General features: G+C 51.8%; 1 protein-coding gene across 1 annotated transcript in view; it reads right to left on the bottom strand.

Annotated features, from left to right (window-relative positions):
* Positions 1 to 11,382, bottom strand: part of LHX4 (LIM homeobox 4) — a gene marked incomplete at both ends in the record, with an annotated part of 38,050 nt that extends 26,668 nt beyond the window's left edge. The window contains one exon of the mRNA XM_081121587.1: positions 11,307 to 11,382. Coding sequence (XP_080977713.1) covers positions 11,307 to 11,382 — 76 coding nt within the window. The remainder of the gene's footprint in view (positions 1 to 11,306) is intronic.
* Between the last annotated feature and the right edge of the window lie 7,992 nt (positions 11,383 to 19,374).

Here is a 19,374-nt window from a genome sequence, read left to right as displayed (position 1 = left end):
CCCATTGGCAGGTCCTGTCCACCAGCCTTCTGTGTCCTGCAAAGTGACATGGCTGAAAGCACAGACCTAACCTCACAAGGTGAGCAGCTGTGTGTGTACATGCAGACACCCTCGCATACATATATTCACACATACAGTTTACACAGATACACCATATCAGAAACACACACAATCCCAAAGATTACTGCGACATGTATACACAAGACACCCATACATACCAGAAACACACACATATTCACATATACTCAGACACACAGCACACATACATACACATATTCATATGTACACAAACATATACCACAGATACACAGACACACACACATCCTCACACACAGGCTGAGGCATCGCCATTCTGGAAAACATTTCTTGGGAAGTCAAGCTCTGTCTATGGCGAGGAAGCCATCACTGAATGAGGGAGTTGTCTAACCCTGCAGCAGTGGGGAAAGTGGGCAATGAGTGAAATAAAAAGCAAGGAGGAAGTAGAAACATTCTGTTCAAATACTTTTTTGAAAAACTACTGGGGGAATTTGAAAGTTTTCAGTTCTGTGTAGAGTTTAGACCTTCAAATCTTTAGGTCTGCCAAATTGTTTACAATAAATCGCACATCAGAGTGTTTGCCAGACCTGGGTTCGGATCCTGTTTCTACTACTATGTGATCTTGAATAAAGAGCTTCACCTCTTTGCGCCTCAGTTTTCTTATCTGTTAAATGGGGATAACACTAGCCCCTCAGGGTTGCTCTGTGTGACCACATCAGATAATAAGACACCTCGCCCCATAATCCCACTATCTGAGCTCAATAGTCAGCTCCCTTCTCCACTCCCGTGGCCACTGGCCAACAAATGAATTTATATATTTAAAGTGTTATCAAAATTATTTCATGCTTTATTATTTTCCAATATACTATTTTTCCCTCTCTTGCCCTTCCACACCAAAAAACTCAAAATTATCTTCCATCCCTTTAGTTCTAAAGCATCTGGAAGATGTACACCCCTTTCTAACCAGTATAAGCCCAGAATATCAACAACATTACAACGGCTCAGGTGTTTTCAGAATAAAGAAATCTGGCAGGCTCTTTCCTCCCAGAAGAGGGCAAACTTGCCAGACCTTGGTTCCCTCCCCACCTGTGAATGGTGAGAACAGGGGTGTTGGGGCCACCAACTGCCTGACCTCACTTCACTTTGGCCCAGAATGTATTCAGGTGAGAATGGGTTGAGTTCAAGTTACCATTTGAGGCTTCTAGAATTTTTCTTGGATACATCTAAATGCTCAATGAAAAAGTGACTATTTTTTATTTGATAAGAAATGGCTAAAAACTCTTTGCCTGTAGCTGGAATCTACTTCTTCATGGAGGAAGCTTATAAAACCCACAACAGAATGCCCATCCCTGGAGGCACCTGAAGTGCTGCTGTGGAGGCGCAAAGGGCTTATTTCCAGAGTGGCCCATCAGAGAACGGATTCCATCTTAAATCCCCAAATTCCTGAAGTTTTAGGAAGCTGGTAAGTGGAAGAGAGAAAAAGGTCTGATGTGGTCTGTGGGAGACCAAATTGCCCATACCCCTCTGGTGATATATAATAAATACTGTGCATTTTTATTCCCACTCACGTCTCTTCATTTCCACCAAACTGCTCTCAAGGAACTGGGGAGCCACTGTGAAACATTTCAGAAATGGTTTGTTCGTTTGTTTGATCGATTTTAACTCTTTGAAAAATGGTGTTTTCTATCTCTTTGGTCACAGAAGATCAACAGGGTGAGGAAAAAATTTTTTTCACTAAAGACTAAAATTAGAAGCAACACACTTGACAAGAACTTCTAAAATATATTTAAGAAAGTGCACCTTTCTGGGGAAATAGCATTTCAGATATTTCCACTGGAATTATAATGATCAATATTTTAATATCTGTAAAATTAAGTGGGGGGTTTTTCTGTACTGATAGGAATAATGTTCATTTAACCATACTATGAGATCAGATTAATATTTTGTAAAATTTGGACTGTGATGGGCCACTTTGGAGTCCTGGGAGGCACTGCGTTTTAAATTGCCTTTTATACTAATAGAATCCTTTTTGTTTCATAAACAGTTTCACCTGACAGCCTAATGCCCAGGACGAGGTTTCCTTGCTTCTTTCAGGATAGGGGTCCATGGAATCGCTTCCAGGTCTCCCCGTTCGCAGAGCTCACAATACTCCGTGTCAGCCTGGCCACCTCTTGGGACACCCAGGAGCACTCCAGCCCACTTACGGGAGCTCCATCCGCAAAATGGGAACCCTGACTCTGGCCTTTAAGATTGCCAGCACTCTGAACTTTGTCAAGTACTTGAAAATCTGCAAGCTCATTTGCTCTCACCAGAGAACCTGTGAACAGTCAACCTCTGCATTTAAAAGGGCTTCCCTAAGGGCACACAGCTGGGGGCTAAACTGGGGCTGGAACCTTCTTTTTTTCTGAGGCAGACTGTGGGGCTGATGGAAGACCAAGACTTCCAACAGTGCTCACCAAAGTCACCTCTATCTGGTGGCTTTCACCCCAAATCCTTTTGCTGGGGACTTCACTCCAGGAATATTTCTTTTTTTTTTTTTTTTAAGCTCTGTCTTAAATAACATTTGGCCCATGTATGGGTCCAAAAATTCATAATTTTATTTATTTGTTAAGTTTCTTGACTGACTACAAATTGAAAGGAGAAGCCAAATGGGACTTTAAGGAAACACATATGCAATTAAAATATTACGCAAATGTTGTTCTTGGAATTCTCCATTCCTTCCCCAATTATAGGAGAAAGCAGCAGTCGACGGCAGACCTTGCTGCTCCCATACCTAAGTTCCCCAAGCACTAAAGGAGGAAGCCGATTTTTAAAAGGCAGGCTGGGAAAACACTCAGTGGGGGCCTATTGATTTAATCTGGGAATTCTAAGGTGTATCAGCGTAAGGCCACAGGACATACCAAGTAGGGCACCACGCCTGCCTAAACTCAACCCCAAGTTCTGGAATATCCCAGTCTAAGGATTATAACAGAGGTATAGCTAAATTAAAATTCATTTAATTGAAAGTTCTACCACTAGATACATATTTCAAAAATAAAACTTTCCAATTCAAAGTTGCCACCACTGCCACGGACAATAAAATCCTGTTGTCTGATCCCAATATCCCTGTTAAATCACCTGATAATTGTGCTGGAAGGAACCTGAGATGGAAGATACAACTCATGACCTGATGTGTCTGTTTTTCCCCTTTCCTGGCTCTTTATTTGCCATTTCCCTATTAAAGACAATTCCTTTCTATTGAACAATTTATAGCTTCCTTTTCTATATTTTCCTTTATTATAAACCAATGTATCTTGAAAAGACCAAAATGTTTTCTAAATTTCCTTTTAAGGGATCTTCATAACCTAGTAAGCATAATCTCATAAACATCACAGCTGAAGCACAAAATTCCAGTATTAATTCTTTAAAACTTAAGGCAAAAGGTGCATTGAACATGGTGGTATTTTTGCGATGGCAACAACGGAATTAAAGAGAGATCTGGGCCAGCCACAAAAACAGTGGGAAAGTCTAATTTAAAAAAATTGGCATTGTACTTAAGGAAAATTATATTCTCTATTATAATTATATTCACTTACATACTGTAAAAATACACCAATCTACACACGTCTTATCTAATTTCTAGTGGTTTCTATTTGTCTTGACAAATGATTAACAACCAGAAAAAAAGTCAGAAAATCCTTCTCTTATCAGAAAGGATCACCCCTAACATTGTCTTTCCCTCAGTTCTCCAGAATCCTTCCCACCACAGTTCCTATGTGTTTCATTTTGCCGTTTGGGGTCCCCTGGAAACTCTCCTTTGTTCTTTTTCTGCTTAGACAGCTCAAAAATAGTAACCTCTTCAATAAAAGATCAAATTCAAAAGTATCCTGGGGACAATTTCAATGTTACCATTTTAAAGCTGAATTTGGATAACATTTTAATAGGAGTCTTGTAAATGCACACTGTAAATATGGATTTGCAGGTATAGGGTTATCTTCTAGGTTATATATTGATATAAAATTTGTACTCTTCATAGAATATCGAATATTCTCAGTAATTGCAAATAAAACAGAAAATCACATCAAACGAATCCATGACAATCTACGGGAATGTTCTAGACGCATCTCTTCCACTCCATTGACACATTTAATCATTGCTACATCTCCACAATGTATTTTTCTGATGTCTCGTTCTGTAGCAATATTCCATATGTTTGGCAGCCTCCCCCTCATAGGGAGAAACTTTCAATTAATTTGGCTTCAAGTTTTGTCTCTATTAAGCTATTCCCAGAACCAGTCCCTTTACCCCCTAACATTATAATTAAAGCAAATTATACTTTAAAGACATATGAGGGTGAGATACCACAGTAAAACATCTGTGGCTAAACCCAGAATGACCGAGCGAAGGGGGTGGGGAGAGCTGAGAAAAGAAATCCACCAAAATAACAACAGGAGTTAGGACTTGCCTCCCAAGACGATTTTCCAGTCCTCCGCTAATACAGTTAACCCAAAGCACATTTTCCAAGGGTGAATCAATTTCAATTTTGCCAATTAAACCCAACCTGTCCACCTTCCCCCAACAGCAGTGCCTCAAAATGGTTGATTTGTGCTCCATTTTGATCAGGGCTCCTATAAAAATTTTTGGCTAATTTCTTCCTACCACAAACAATAGCTCAGCTCCAGGGCGGCTTCTGTCCTGAACCCAGAAACTGCCCACCCTCCCAGGCCTCCTAGAAAGAGGGTGAGAGATGGGCCTCATCACCCTGCAGCCTGCTCAACCCCTGACGAAACCCCTTTGCTGTGAATTCAGGCACAAACCCATGCTCTTCCCTGCAAAGATTTTGCAGAGGGAGGGAGGGAGGACATCCATGCCACAATGGGATTTTACTAAAAGCAGCAGACCCTGTTTGCTCACATCTGTGTTATGCCATTGTTCATATTCACTCCAGAGAAAAGGCAAAACTATTTTTAAAATCCCACCCCCCAGCCATCTCCCAGCCCAGCAGTCTACACAGCAATGCAAACAGCTGCTTCAGTCTTTCTCCAGCCCGGGGTTTCCCAAAGTGGAGAGTATTATCCCTTCCTTCCCTCCTCCCGCAGCTAACGTGGTTCCGAGCCTCGAAGCTGTCCAGAGGTCCTCAGCCCTAACCCTGATAAATGTCCCTAACTGAAAGAAATGACACAGGCCCTCCATCCAACTCACAAGCCCTCCCCCTCCCCCGAGTCCTCAATTTGGAGGAGGAGACTAATTTCCCGGCCAGAGAAATCCACCACATAGCCACCATTCCTGACTAAAACAAGAGGCTCAAAGGAGCTTCCTTAACAAGGTCCCTGTTAACTGATTGTCCATCCCTGGCCGACTGCAGGTGCAGCTCTAGGGCCCCTCCCCACACGGTTGTCTCCCCAGGCTCTGTCTGCTAATTCGGCGCTAAGTAATCACTAATTGACTGCAGCACAGAGTGAAAGGGCACTAAAATCCGAGGCCAATCGGAATCCGAGGACAAGAGAAATATTTAGGACTTGAGGCTGTCTACACCTGGACAGCGGGGTCACCAGGTCACTGTTTCATGTACAAGAGGCTCCTGCGGGCCCTGTTCTGTCCGCTCAATGGGAAGAAATTGCTTTGCCTCCCTCCACCCCTACCTCACCTCTAGGAGGGCTCAGTTTTTTTTTTTAAAAAGTGACCCAGGAATTTGCAGTCGTGTGGGCGGTCTCCAAGACGTCCTGAGGACTCCCCTTGCTCTAATCCCCAGGGCATTCAGCGAACATTCTTGCCTTAAGTCCGCTTTGTTTTTGGCGTGTCTAGAGGCAGGTACACCTAGCTTCGGTCCTCCTTCCTCTTGATTTCCTGGCGCTCTCAGTATTATCCTGCCCAGGCTCTGCTAGTAATTCCTCTCCTTCCCGATTAGTTCACCCTGCAGATCCTTTTAAAAGGCATTCACCCTGCCTATTTAAAAAGTAGTAGTAGTAATAATAATAATAAATGTCCCATCCTGGATGAAGCCAACCTCTGAGCCCCGGAGTGAAGCCGGCGCTGGGTCAGCCTCAGCTTGGCTTCCTCTGGGACATTGGGTGCAACGGGCGACCGGCGCCACTTCGCCTTCCCTGGTGCACAGTGTCACCAACTCCGTCTCCAAGTCGACTCTAATGTACACCATCGGCTGCCCAGGTCCAGACCTCGTCTCTCTGAGGGCCTGCAAGCACTCTTCAAGGGCCGCCAAGCGCGGGTAACAGCGCGGGAGCCGAGGCTTGAACGCGGGCAGGGCGCACGAATCCCGCGCACCCGCTGGCCACCTCCTGACTCTGTGCAGGAGCCGCCGCTCCCAACAAGGGGGAACAGCTTTCCAAGGGTTAAAGAGTCACCGAAAGACTCGTGCCACTGGCGCTGGGGGTTCGTTCTGAGTTCCCAAATGCTTGGTGCGAAGCAGGTATGGGGAGGGAGTTTCCACCCAGCCTCCCCTGGCCGCGCGCCGTCTGCGGTCGCGCCCCGCCTGCCGCGCCTCTCCCCGCGGGGGAAGGAAAAGTCTCTGCCACCACTCCAAAGCCGCTGGACACGCGTCCCAGGTTTGGCCAACCCCAACCTGCTCGGGGCCACCCGGGAGAGTTAGACAGGGAAAGGAACTGGCAAGGTGGCTGGAGAGAAAGGGCCGGGGCGCAGGGGCGCAGGGACGCCGAGTGTGGGCACGGCTTCCGTCCCTCTCTTGCCCCCTTCGCAGCCGCAACCTCTTATCTACTCCGGGCCGCGGGACACAGTGACAGGAGCACCCTGTCCGCACCTACCTCTCCCGGTGAGCCCTCCAAAGCCCAGGGCGCCGGTGGCGAGGGCGCTCCGGACCCGGCGCCGCGCGCAGGTGCGCGGCAAGCGCTTGGAGAAGGAATTCGGCTTCAGTCCCAGGGCCACCCAGGCGGGCCCCTGCCCGCGGGGCGCAGGAGTTCTGCCCCGGTCGTGGCGAGGTCAAGCAGGTCGCGCTCCCGCTCAGCCCCGCCGGGCTCTGGTTTCCCGCGAGCCCGGCCCGAGCGCGGGAGCGCCCGGAGGGTCCGCTTCCTCCTCTCAGCTGGGGGCCGCTCGGTGCAGACCTCCGCCCCTCACCCACCCCACCTGCCGGCTCCTGGTCCGGGCTCGGCGGTCAGTGCGGCTCCCCCAGGGCACTGCGCCCGCGGCTGCCCGGAGGGCTCCCCGCCGCCCCGCGCGTCCCCTCCCTCGGAGGCGGAGGGGCGGCGAGGCCGGAGTCCAGCCCGTCGGGCGCCCTGGGCCACCCTCGGCCCCAGCACTGCGCTGCCGCGGCCACCTGGTTCCCCGAACCTCTCTGGGCCGCACGCAGCTCGGGCCCGAGGCTGACGCGGGACCCTCGCGGCCAGAGAACCGCACCTGCGAGGCCCCGACCCGCGGGCGGAGACGCCGGGCCTGGCCTTTACCGGCTCACACCTGAAAGTACTTGAGACGCGGGGAAGGAGGTTTGCGGTACCGGGGGCAGCTGTGTGAGTTTCTGTATCGGGATCCGATGCAACATCTAAATGATGGGGGGGGGGGGTTGTCCCCCCATCACCACCCCGAGAAAAGGCACGAAGGGAAAGGAGCGCACCGCCCTCCGCAGTCTGAGGGGACTCCCGCCGGGAAAGAGTCGGTCCGGCCACCTAGGAAATGACCGGCAATAGGATAACTTTGGGGGGGGGGGGGTGCTGGGAGATTCACAGCCCGCAGGAGCCCCAGGAAAAGAAAGGGGAGCGGGGCGTCCCAGAGAAGCTTCGCCCAGATCCTACCGAACACAGTCAAATACCCTTTCCCCGCAGCTTCGGGGTTCGTAAGAAGCAGGTATTTCAGGAGACAAGGAAGGGACCCGAGACGCTCCGGGCCTGCTCCCCGTTTACCACCCAGCCCGGGCCGCGCGGGTCGCCTCTTCCTCCCGCCCGGGCTGACCCGCTCCCGGCCCCGCAACCCGGGGCGCGGGGGCCGCTGTCCTTTCGCTGGGTGCCCGGGAGACTAGGTGGGCAAGGGGTGCACAAAACGCGCACCTCCCTCCCTGTCCCGCACTGTCCCGAGTCATCTTGGCCCGCAAGAGGGGCCAGCAGGACGCAGATGGGGGGCGGGGGGGGCGGCTGAATTCGGTAGGTGAGAGGTTCGAGGGGGTGCGGGAGGCGCTCACCGCACCCAATGCTGCCCGCGTCTTGTGCGGTCAGGACTCGGACCTCGAAGGTCCTACCAGTCCGAGGGAGGCAGAGGGGACCACCGGATAGAGGCAGGGTGTCCCTGGACTGAGAGGGACCCGCGACCCTAAATCATGGCCCAAGTAGTCGGACCCGCAGCTTAGGCCGAGGTCCCACTCAGAACCTATCCACCCTGAACCCTTTCAAATGGGCCGTCGGATCTTACTGGACGTGACCCGAGGGTGCCGCCTCCTGCAAACAGAGCTCTCCAGACACCCCGAGCGAGGAGCTGGGTTCTGAGCTCCTTAGGAAACACTGACCTGAAGCAGGAGGGGCTGCCCTGCCCATCCTCAGGGATTTAAGGGGCTGGGGCTCTGCTTCTCCACCCCAGGCTGCTCCGGGGTTATTCCCAGCCACCTCCCACCCGATTGTTCCACAGCTTCTTGCCCCAGGCCACCCCTCTCAAACCTGTAAGTACCCCCCACCCCAGCTTGTCCAGGAAAGTCCCAGGGGGCGCACGGGCCTGATCTGGCTGCCCCCCGGGTCTGTTGGAGTGGAGAGGCCCCACCTCTGCGCCGGGAAGCAGGAGGAGGGCCACGGTGCCAACCACGATCAACCCAGGAGCTAGCGGTGCTGGGAGGCAGGGGACACAGTGTAAGGAAGAAGACCGCCGAGAGAAAGAGAAATTATTACATTACTTGGCAACCTAAAGTGCATGCACCTCATCCATCCCCAAATAAGCAAAAGAATATTCTGGAGCCGAGCACCAGAGGCACCCAGGTTGGGAATCCCTCAGCCTGCGCCTCCAAATGCTCCAAGTGTGGTGGCTCAGGGTGAAGGAGCAGATCATGTGTGTGTGTGTGTGTGGGGGGCAACCTAAACCTTCCAGTGGTTGGGTTGGAGGGACCCCTATTGGAGAGCCCTTCTGTGGTCTCATCTCTCCCCACCCCAGGGTTAAACACCACAGGCCTGGGATGACCCTTTTTCCCTGAGGCCCAAGAACATGTCCCTCGCCCACCCCTATATGGAGTTCTTAGGCCACTGCTCCTGTCCCAGAAAAGAGAATTGGGGGGGGACCCCGCCCCACCTATACCCAGTTCCCAGCACTAACAGCTTAAAAGGCAATGGTGGGATTTGCTGCAAATGGGGTAGGGTATAATCCACACACATCCTGAAAGGAAAAAAAAAAAAGGGAAAAAAGTTCATCCCAAAGTCTCCTAGGCCAACCCCAGGCATTGCCTCCCAGGGCCACCCCGGAAAAGTCCCCTTCTCTACCCCATGAAGTTTTCCACCGTTCCAACCCAGACTTGGAGCCCTGGCCAACTGTAGCTTTGAAGGTGTGTTCTAGGCATTTTAGGAAACCAAGTTCCTGCCGTGGAAATCAAAGTTGTCTCTGGGTAAAAGAAACAAAAAATGAGAGCGATGTCCGCATCCCATCTGAGAAAGGCTGTCAGAGCATGGCCCACCCGTCCTTCCTTCGCAGCAGTCCTAACAGGCCACATCTGGACCACTATTAAAGCAGAGTACTGGGTAACAAGGCCGGGAGACACACACACTCTCCCCTGACTTGCACAGAGCTTAGGGACTTGGACCACCTTTGCCAGGGTTTGCGTTTGTGCAGGGGCTGAGAACCCCCTCCTTCCCTACCTGTGGCGGGGTGGGGACAGTAAGAGGGCAGTGAACCCCCAACACCTTCCACAGACACACCTTAGTCAGCAAACTCCCCAAGCACGTCGCACAGACGTGGAACTCTTCGTCAACAGCTGACAAAATTAGGCACAAAGTATAACTGTAGGATATAGTCAAGAAACAACCTGAATAGGTTTGGGTGAAGCTATGCTTCTAGTCCCTTCTCAGAAACTTCTCGGAAAGACCGGAACACACGCTTGCCAGCCTGCCCTTTGAAGTTTGGCCGGGACAGAAACCCTACCAGGGGGACCCGGGGCGCAGGAGGGCGCGCTCCTGCGCCCTAGTTCATTGGTAGGCAGCAGCTGCACCATTTTCAGTCAACCTACAGCAGCATCATTTTAAAATAAACCTACAGGATGTAGCGACGGCTCCACTAAAGAAGTCGAGGGCGGAAGCACACCCCCTTGGCGAGCGGGGTGAAAGAGCCCTCGCCTTCCCACCGCGCCCAGGGCCGTTCCGAAGAGCCGGCCGGCCTGCGGAGCGGGACTCGCGCTGCCCTCGCCACGAGCGCGACGCTCCAGGACCCGCTCGGGCTTCCGCACAGATTCCCTACCGCAGACTCTCGGTCCCGGGGTGGGGGCCAGAGACAGAGTCCCTCCGGAGACATCCCTGCGCGCGCGCACCTGTACACGCACAGACGTGGGCTAAACACGCCCAGAGCCCCGCCGCCTGGCTGATTTCAGGCGCGGGAAAGAAAGCCGGAGCTGGAGCAAAACGCCTACGCCCCCTGGTCCCTCTCCTCCCGAGCCCGAGACCTCCTGAGAGCCTACCCGCGCGTGCACAAAAGCTGTTCCCTGAGTTCACAACTTCGTCCCGGTGCCTCTCCCTCCTTTGCATCCCTCGGCTGGATGGAATATGGCGAGTGGACTTCCTCTCTAGGCGCAGGCAGCCCGGGCGGCGCAGGCAGAGCGGGCGGCGGGGCGCCGCGAGCAGCCGCTGCCGGGGACGCACCAGGCGCGCGCGCTCTGCGCTCGGGGACGGAACGTGTGGCCTGGGCTTCCGCGCTGCCAGCCCCGGGGGGCGGGGGACGCGCTCTCCAACTTCCCGCCAGCTAGGGCGAAGTTGCTACAGCTGTACCGGGATCTTTGACAGTAGCCCCCGGAGGTGGGGGTGAGGGTGATTTGGGAAGACCACCCCAGCCCTCAGGCCTGCCCTGCAGCTTGTTCCCCTGTTGTCCCCAAACAGCACTCTCCCAAATGGTCCTAGAAAAGCCGTGAGCTGGGGATGCCGGCTTCCGTGCCCTCCGATCTGGGAGGCTTTCACTTTCGGCCCCAAAAGCCAAGAGCCAGGCCCTTCGCCCCTGCCCTGTGACCGCCCCTGCGCCCCGGGCCCCGGCCCCTCACCCCGCCCGGCCCCTTCGGTCCAGGCGACGCGCAGCGTCCGGCCCGCCCCGCACCGGCCAGGGCTTCTGGCCGTCTTGTTATTAAATTAAATCGGCGAGAAAGGGGGGTGTCTTACGTTGCATCGGCACACCGAGCATCTCCGGGAGCCCCTTGACAGCCCCCTCCGCGGGCACAGCTGCGCTCTGCATCATCTCGGAGCTAGAGCCAGCGAGTCGCAGTCTACGAAGATCTCTCGCTCTCTCGCTCAAGCTGGATTCCGAAATTTGAAAATAATAATAAAAAACCCAACCAGGCCGCCCAAGTCGCCGTGGAAGCCGGACCCTCCGCCTCTCCAGGAGGATTCCACAGGCTGGCCGGCCCCCTCCCCCAGCCAGCCCTCAGTCTGTTTCAAATCCCTTTGATCTCGCTCTCCCGGGCTGGTGCACATCCCGGTTGAGACGCTGTTGCTGCAGCCCTGGCTTTTCTCCCCTCCTCCCTCCCCCGCCCGCCTCTCTCCCCCTCCCCCTCCACCCTTCGCGTGCCGGACGCCGGGCAGGCCGCGGTCACCCGGGCGCTTTGATTCATGCACACTGCAGGAGCGGCCGTGACGTCGCTTTCCGCAGGGAGGCCCGCCCTTCAGCCAGTCCCCCGCCCGGCCGCGAGCGGCGGACACCGGTCGGAGTGGGGGTCCTGGCGCCCCGAGTGGGGCCGACGGTGCGGGAGGGCAGGGCCTCCCGGAGCGGGGAGGGGCCTCCGGGCAGCCCCCCACCCCCACCCGGCTCCCGGCCGCGCGCCCGGCTCCCGGGTATAAATACTGCGGGCGGTCTGGCCGGCGGCAGCAGGTGGTCCCGGACGGCGGCTCCCGGCAGGCAGGTGTCCGCGGGTCCCCGGCGGTTCGGGCTCCGGTCGGTGGCTCGCGGCCTCCCTGTCCCTCCGTGCGCACCAGGGCCGGGGAAGCGCGGAGCAGACCCTCCGGCGGCCCGGGCTGCGCCGCGCCGTTTTCCCCTCGCGCGCTGTCGGTCCCGGGCTTCTCTCCGCCGGACCGAGCGCGCTCCGTAATCAGATGACTCCATCGTGGTCCTTCGTCTCTGGCCAGTTCCCCTCCCGCCGGCGCTCCCCGGCCCTCGCTCTCTCTCCCCCGGGTCCCGTGGAGGCTGGGCCAGGGACAGCCGGTCGGCCTCCCGGGGAAGGCGGCCGGGGGCTGACTGTGCGCGGAGGTGGCGGGGGTCTCGGGGCTCGGCGCGCCCGCGGCCTGCAGCCCGTTCTACCCCCTTTCTCCGCCCCGTCGGGGCCCCTGGCCTTCGGGCGCAGGGCCTCCCGGGCCGGCAGCTCTGCCCCGGTCCGCTCAGCTCGGTCCCGCCCCGGGTCCCCAGAGACCGCGGTGCGCTGCCCGCCGCCACCGCGGGCGCTTTGAACGAGCCTCGGCCTCGTGCGTGCAGGGAGGACCCCGGGCTAACCGGCGACGCGCTCGTGTTGCTCATTGTAATTACAGGACACACACAAACGTTTACATTCTCAGCGCAAGTTCCTGGAGGAAATAAAACCGAAGCGCGCTGCTGGAGCAGGTTTCCGCCGCGGTTCTCCAACGCGCGGGCAGAGCTCGACGCCGCCCGACTGCGGGCGCCCGAAACCCAGCTGGACGCGCGGGACCCAGCGGCTCTGCGGACCCCAGACCTCGCCGCACACCCCCCCTTCCGAGTTTTCCTTCCAGAGATGCGTCCTCCCGGCCTAGTGGGGTCCAGCTCGCGTAGGAAGGGGATCTGTGACCCCTCTCCAGCCTTTCAGCAAGTCCCCTGCGCGCCCCCCCCCCCCGCCCCAGCTTCGTCGCCAAACAGGGGACACACCGGGACTGGAGAGGGTGGGGGAGACGGCGCGAAACGTCTGTGCTTAGAATTTGTCTTCAACGGTGTCACAATGACTTCTGTGTGTACTGGCACTGGGTTGGCATAATTTCTTCCCTGTTTACGTGCGAGGTGACTCCAGTCCCCAAGGGAAGAAAAAAAGCAAAGGACCCGGTGACATTTTCAGTGTTTACCCAAATGTTTTCTTCCAAAATATAACTAGTAAACAAACACGAGGAAATGCCAGCCTCTGTTAGCGATCAAAGACAAAACAGAACAAAACATCACAGTACATGCCTCTTTGGGGTGGGGGTTGTCCTAGGATTCAGGGCTGGGGAAGGTGCTCGGAACCCGGGGCTCTCACCGACGCGGCTGCTGTGCCCACACCCCCTTAAATCCGCTTGGAAAGCAAGTTGGCAATACGTATCAAATCCATGAAATGTTCATACCCTTTGGCTCATGTAATTCCACTAGTATACAGAAATAAAATTTGTAAAAATAGTTTCATGCATGAAGATATTATTACGTTTGGGGGGGGGGGAATAGCCTAAATACCCAACAAAATAAAAGATATTTCGTGAACTATATTAAATTTGCTTGGTAATATGTTATATAATTATTGAAACTAATTATGAAATCTAGCAACATGGGCATGAAGACTAAATTTTTAACAAGTAGGATACAATATTGTGTAAGTATAGAAAAATGTTAGCAGTGATAATAGCCATCGTTGGCAAGGGTGTTCAGAAATTAGAAAAACAATTTCCTGGTGGGAATGCAAAAAGGGACAATGTCTTCTGAGGGCATTTTGGCAATATGTTTTGTAGCCTAAAAATTAGACTCAATCCATATAGAAATTTATAGAAAATAATTAAGAATATTTATAAGGATATAGCTGCAAAGGTGTTTACAGCATTTTTAAAAGAGAATAACCTACATACCCAACAATAGGGGAATATTAAATAAATTAGAGTAAATAAAATGGGATGTTATGTAGTCGTTAGAAAATACAACAGAAGGATATTTAGTAATGTAGAAAAGTGTTTGAGATTTATTAGGAGGGGAAAAGGGAATATAAAACTAAGAATTTTGAGATAATTTTAAAAAGAAGAATAGATGAAAAATATGCTAAAATATAAAATTGATTATCTGCACAGTAGATATCTTTATTTTCTTGTTTGTATTTTTTAGTTTCCTCAATAGGCACATTATTTTATAAAATAGAAAAAATTGATAAAAACTGTTTTTAGAAACATTGGGGGAAAACTGAAAGATATCCAAATGCTATTCAAAAGTACATTAGGGTAAAAAGTATATTAGGGGGATGTATTATGGATCTTTTTTCTCTTTTCCAGATTTTCTGTAAAGTGGTTATATTTTTCCAGTAATATTAAAAGATAAAATATTTATATGCAGTGAAATGTAGAGCCTATGTGGTAATTACTTTTATAATTTAAAATTATATTTTTCATATGCTCTCTGCAGCCCCTGCTCCCCTGGTATGAACCTGCCCAGGTCCTACCCTCTTCTCATTGCATTATCACTAGCCTGTCACTGGGTGAGGGGCAGTATTATGTCACTATGGTGGGGACTCTCCTGTGCCCAGCCCTGATACAAGGGAGGCCATTGTCACTTCTACTGGATGGCAGAAGAGCCCTGGGAGGTCCACTTGGCCCTCAGTCTTGGAACTTGTGGTCAACAGTTCAGCCAGTAGATGCCCTTTCCACATTCCAAGACTTTTCTAGAGGCATTTGCCTCCTGCTAGGAGCTGGGTCCCATTCCCAAAGTCTTCCACTCACATCTGCATCAGCCAAGGCATTTCACTTCCTTTCTGGGGCCTCCACTTTCCTATCTAATGATGAAACCCCAATAAAAAACTTCCTGAAAAGATTTTTAGTGCCTACTGCTGCTGATAGTAATAATAATAATATAATAGTATACTGTGCTAATAAAAACAACCAACACTTACTGAAAGTTTAAAACTGTGCCAGGCCCCAAGGTAAGTGCTTCTACCCGCATAATTCTATCTATTCCTCACAACAATTCGATAAGTGGTATTATTATACCTACTTGCTGGATGAAAAAACCGAGGCTAACCACAGTTAATCTAGTCTCCATCCCCAGAGAATGGGGAATGGCTGAATCCCACAGGTAGAGCCTCAGGTGGCTCTGTTTGGACTTCAACCTCTGAGCTGACTCAGTGGGGCTTTTCTCACAGAAAGCTGCCCAGGGCTGGCACACGACCTCCTGGGCGCAGCAGTCCTCAGAGCTGACCTCAGACCTGTGGCTTCGGGCTTTAGCTCGGCTGGAGAGTGGGCACCAGAGGATGGGCCGATGGTGATGTGGCTTTCCCCAGGTCTCAGTTCTGTCGGGACAGTCGGTCAATAAGTCTGTAAGAGTATCCAGTACTTTCTGGACATTTACACATTACATTTCTGGGAACCAAACCCAACATGTCAGTGGATCCAAATCTGAGGGAAGGATTTCCAGAAACTCCATTTAGGAAGATGATTATAGCTTGCATTTGTCTAGCACTTTACATTTTTCAAAGTTCTTCCACATATTTCAGCTCCCTTGATCTTCATAGTCGTGCCGGGACTTGGGTATTATGATCAGGAAACAGGAAGGTTAAGTGGTTTGCCTAAGGTCACACTGCTAATAAGTTGCAAAGCCAACTGGAGATTAAATCCAGCCTTTGACTCCCAATCTGGTGCTCTTTTCACTCCACACAGCTGACTTGTGAGTCTTCTAACCCTTGCATTTCAGGAGCTTCGCCGAGGGGGGAGTTCACCCTCAGATCCAGCCATCTGAGCCCCAGCCTCTCTCCACCACCCTGCTCCCTGGCACCCTATCTCCAGTCATCTCCTTCTTGTCCTCAGTCCTCTCAAACCCGCTTTTATCATTTGCATTTTGAAACTGTTTCCTTAATTATTCTCCTGCTGTTGGAAACCTGCTCTCCACGTTCCTGTGGCATCCTTTGATTTATCTCTGTCTGGATAACAGCTCCCCGATTCTCCTCGGGGAATTCAATTTTCATTCATTTTTCTGCTGGGCTAGATTGATATAGACCCTCTGCCCCGGTCCATATTACTCATCCCAGCAGAGAGAGCCAGGGAGACCAACCCTCAGCCCAGCCCCTGGGGAGCCACTGTCTTGTTCAGGGAGCCACAAGGAGTTCTCCAATAAAAGGACAGGGGCCTTTGCTCCTCTCCATCTGTCCACCCAGTCCTTCCAGTCATTTGTCACAGGTCCCTTTCGTGAGCCCACCACTTTGTCATTTGTCTCCTTTTCCCAGAACCTTGCAGGGATCTCTCCCCGCTACGATGCTGATCAGAAGGCAGTTGCTGCTCTTCTTAAACCTGCCCTGTGTCCTTGACACAGGAATTGAAGGAACATGGAAAAGAGATGGTCCTATACTTGGGCATCTAACTCTCAAGATAAGACTCTGAGTCGGTAGGACCTGAGAAACAATCAGAAAAGGGCACTGTATTCTCAGAGGAAGAAGGAAAGTGACAATAGCTGACACAGATCACCAGCACTGCTCTGAGTGCTCCCTATGTATTATTAACTCATTTAATCTTCACAAAGCCTTCGAGGCAGGTACTATTACTCTCTCCATTTTACAGATGAGGAAACTGAGGCGCAGAGAGGCCAAGTGATATGCCCAAAGCTGCTCAGGCAGTAAGCAGTGGAACCAGGATGTGGTCACAGGTAGTCTGGCTCTATCTTTGCCAGCACCGCCAGCATCATCAAATAACTCTTATTTGAAGGTTCCTGGGTGGTGGGTCCATGCTGAGTACATTACCGGGCAAGGCCAAGTCCTCCGAGACCCACCTGTGCAGCCATCACACCCCATGGCCTGTGTGCATGGGAAGCTGGAGAATGAATCAGGGAATTTGGTTTTGTTCTAACCTCAGGGTTTATTCTCTTTATCTCCTACTAAAAAAAATCTAGCATATCTTAGATCATTCCTTAATTCATGCATTTATTGAGCATCTATTGTATGCCAGCTCCCTGCTAGACCCTGGAAGACAATGACCTGGAGCGCCACGTATGGACTGTCCACAGCTCACTTTGCTCCAGAACTGCCAGCATCCCTGTGAAACGGGGTCAGCAAAATCCCCCAGTGCATCCGCCTTCCTCAAGCGGTGGGAGTTGGAGAGGGGATAGCGAACATTCGGGTTCTGGGTTCAAGTACATGCCTTCTGATCTCAACTTGAATACATCCCAATTGGGGTAACCTTTGGGAGGTTCTTTACTTTGCCTTCTCACGGGCTAAATGGGGTAAAAATAGGCCATCGTCTCCCTACAGATGGCCACCAGGAGCACCTAGGAAACATTTCCCTACAAATGTTGGCTGGCATCATTATTGCCCCCTCCCGGTAATATTTTTTCTGTTTTCCTTTTTCTTGTTTCGTTTTTATGAAAGAAATTAGAGGACAAGAAACTCTTGAAAGTCTTCAAGCAAAGACAAGAACTTGGGAGGTCGTCTCTCCTAAAAATGTTCATTGGGAAAGAGAGAAGCCCATGATTCTGGGACCATTGTGGATTTTTTTCCTTTGGGGGGTTGGAGGAGACCTGCTCTTGACACGTGGTCACAAGCTGAGGTCAAGGTGCCAAAATGTCTCCTTGGGTAAGATTTTAGCTATCTTGTGAAAAGCTCCCGCTCTATCATGGAAACAGGCACCTTTTGTACCAAGCCAAGGACACAGAAAGGTACAGCTGGGAGATGGCTGGGAGAGGGCTTCCCTGCTGTACTGAGTCAGACCCCCAGCGCTCAAACCCAGACACCTAGGGCAAGTGACTTAATCTTACCAATTTCATTTTTCTCATCTGTAAAGTGGGCATCAACCCCCCTACATTACAGGGTGCTTGTCGGATTAGGGGTAATGTGTATAAGCCCCAGAGCCCAGTGTTCAACACACAGAAGGCACTTGAGCATCACTGGCAGTTGTTAATAACAGCGACCACAATAGTAATGAGATGACTTTGTTCCTTCCGCCCGCTTTCCCACACAGCTTCCACCCCACACCAAGAGACTCGATTCTGTTTTCAGAAGCTGCTCTGCCCACACAACCTGCAATAATGCCCTTTGTTTTCATTTGTTTTTAAAGTTGACAATATGCAAGTTTATTTAACAAAAGAACTTGGACTCCAGAGGCTGCCCAGATGACACCCTTCCCTATTTTCTCTCGTGAATCTCCAGGGCTCAGAGGCATTCTCTGTCCAAGAATGATCTTGGTAACCAACATTTCATAGTGCTTTTGAGTTTGTAAGGGCCCTTACCTACCTTGGCTCACCTGTGCCTTGGTCGGTAGGCACATCACTTGAGGATCACATTACAGATGAGGAAACAGGGCAGAAAGGTGGAGCTCAGTCCCAGAGCCTCTAAAGGGGAGGCTATAAGTGCGGAGAAGGAGAGGTGGGGAGTTCAGCAAGGCTCCATTTAAAAATAGCTGCAGGGCCTGGCCGGTGTGGCTCAGTGGTTGAGCATCCACCTAGGATACAGGAGATGCCATTCGATTCCTGGTCATGCCCGGGTTGCAGACTCGATCTCCAGCAGGGGGCGTGCAGGAGGCAGCCCATCAATGACTCTCATCACTGATGTTTCTCTCTCTCTCTCTCTCTCTACCTTCCTCTCTCTCTAAAGTCAATAAAAATATATTTAAAAGCTAAATAAAAATAAAAATGGCTGCAGGGGTCAAGGCTAATCATCCTTTGGCAAAGGATTTTTACTGAAGGAGCTTCACTCAGCAGTTTCCTCTCAGGAAGTGACTTACAACCCAAAGACGTGGGTTTGTTAGATGTGGGCAGAGGTGACTGGAGAAGAGCCCGGCCCAGGAGGATCGTGTGATGAGAAAAGAAGAGAGATGAGAAGTCGCGATGCAGGTCAGGCTTCCGACTCTGGAACTAGATGGCTTCTGTGTCCGGCGAGAGTGTGACCACTGTGAGCCTCCAGTTACAGATTCTATAGCAGGACGAGTAACTACCTGCCTGGTAGTGTTGTCGCAGGAGGGCTACTGCTGTTAGCACAGGGTCTTGCACAGAGAAGTCCCCTATGTCAATTCTCTTTAGTGGACAGGGGCAAGGAACTCAGCACCTTTTACATCGCTTCACGGCCCTGGCTCACTATGAGGGGGTTTGCCCTCAGTCACCAAAGTTTTCTGCTTGGAAACACTGACCCACAGAGAAGGGATCGGGGCACTGTGACTGTGGCAACTTTGTTGTTGTTGTTGTCAATCCTCACAGGAGGATATTTTTTCCATTGATTATTAGAGAGAGAACGGAAGGGAAGGGGGGGAAGGAGAGAGAGAAAGAGAGAGAGAGAGAGAGAGAAAGAGAGAGAAGCATCTAGGTGAGAGA

Source organism: Miniopterus schreibersii (genome assembly GCF_964146895.1).
Source record: "Miniopterus schreibersii genome assembly, chromosome: 19".
NCBI classification, from domain to species: domain Eukaryota; kingdom Metazoa; phylum Chordata; class Mammalia; order Chiroptera; family Miniopteridae; genus Miniopterus; species Miniopterus schreibersii.
This window is presented reverse-complemented; position numbering and strand designations above follow the sequence as displayed.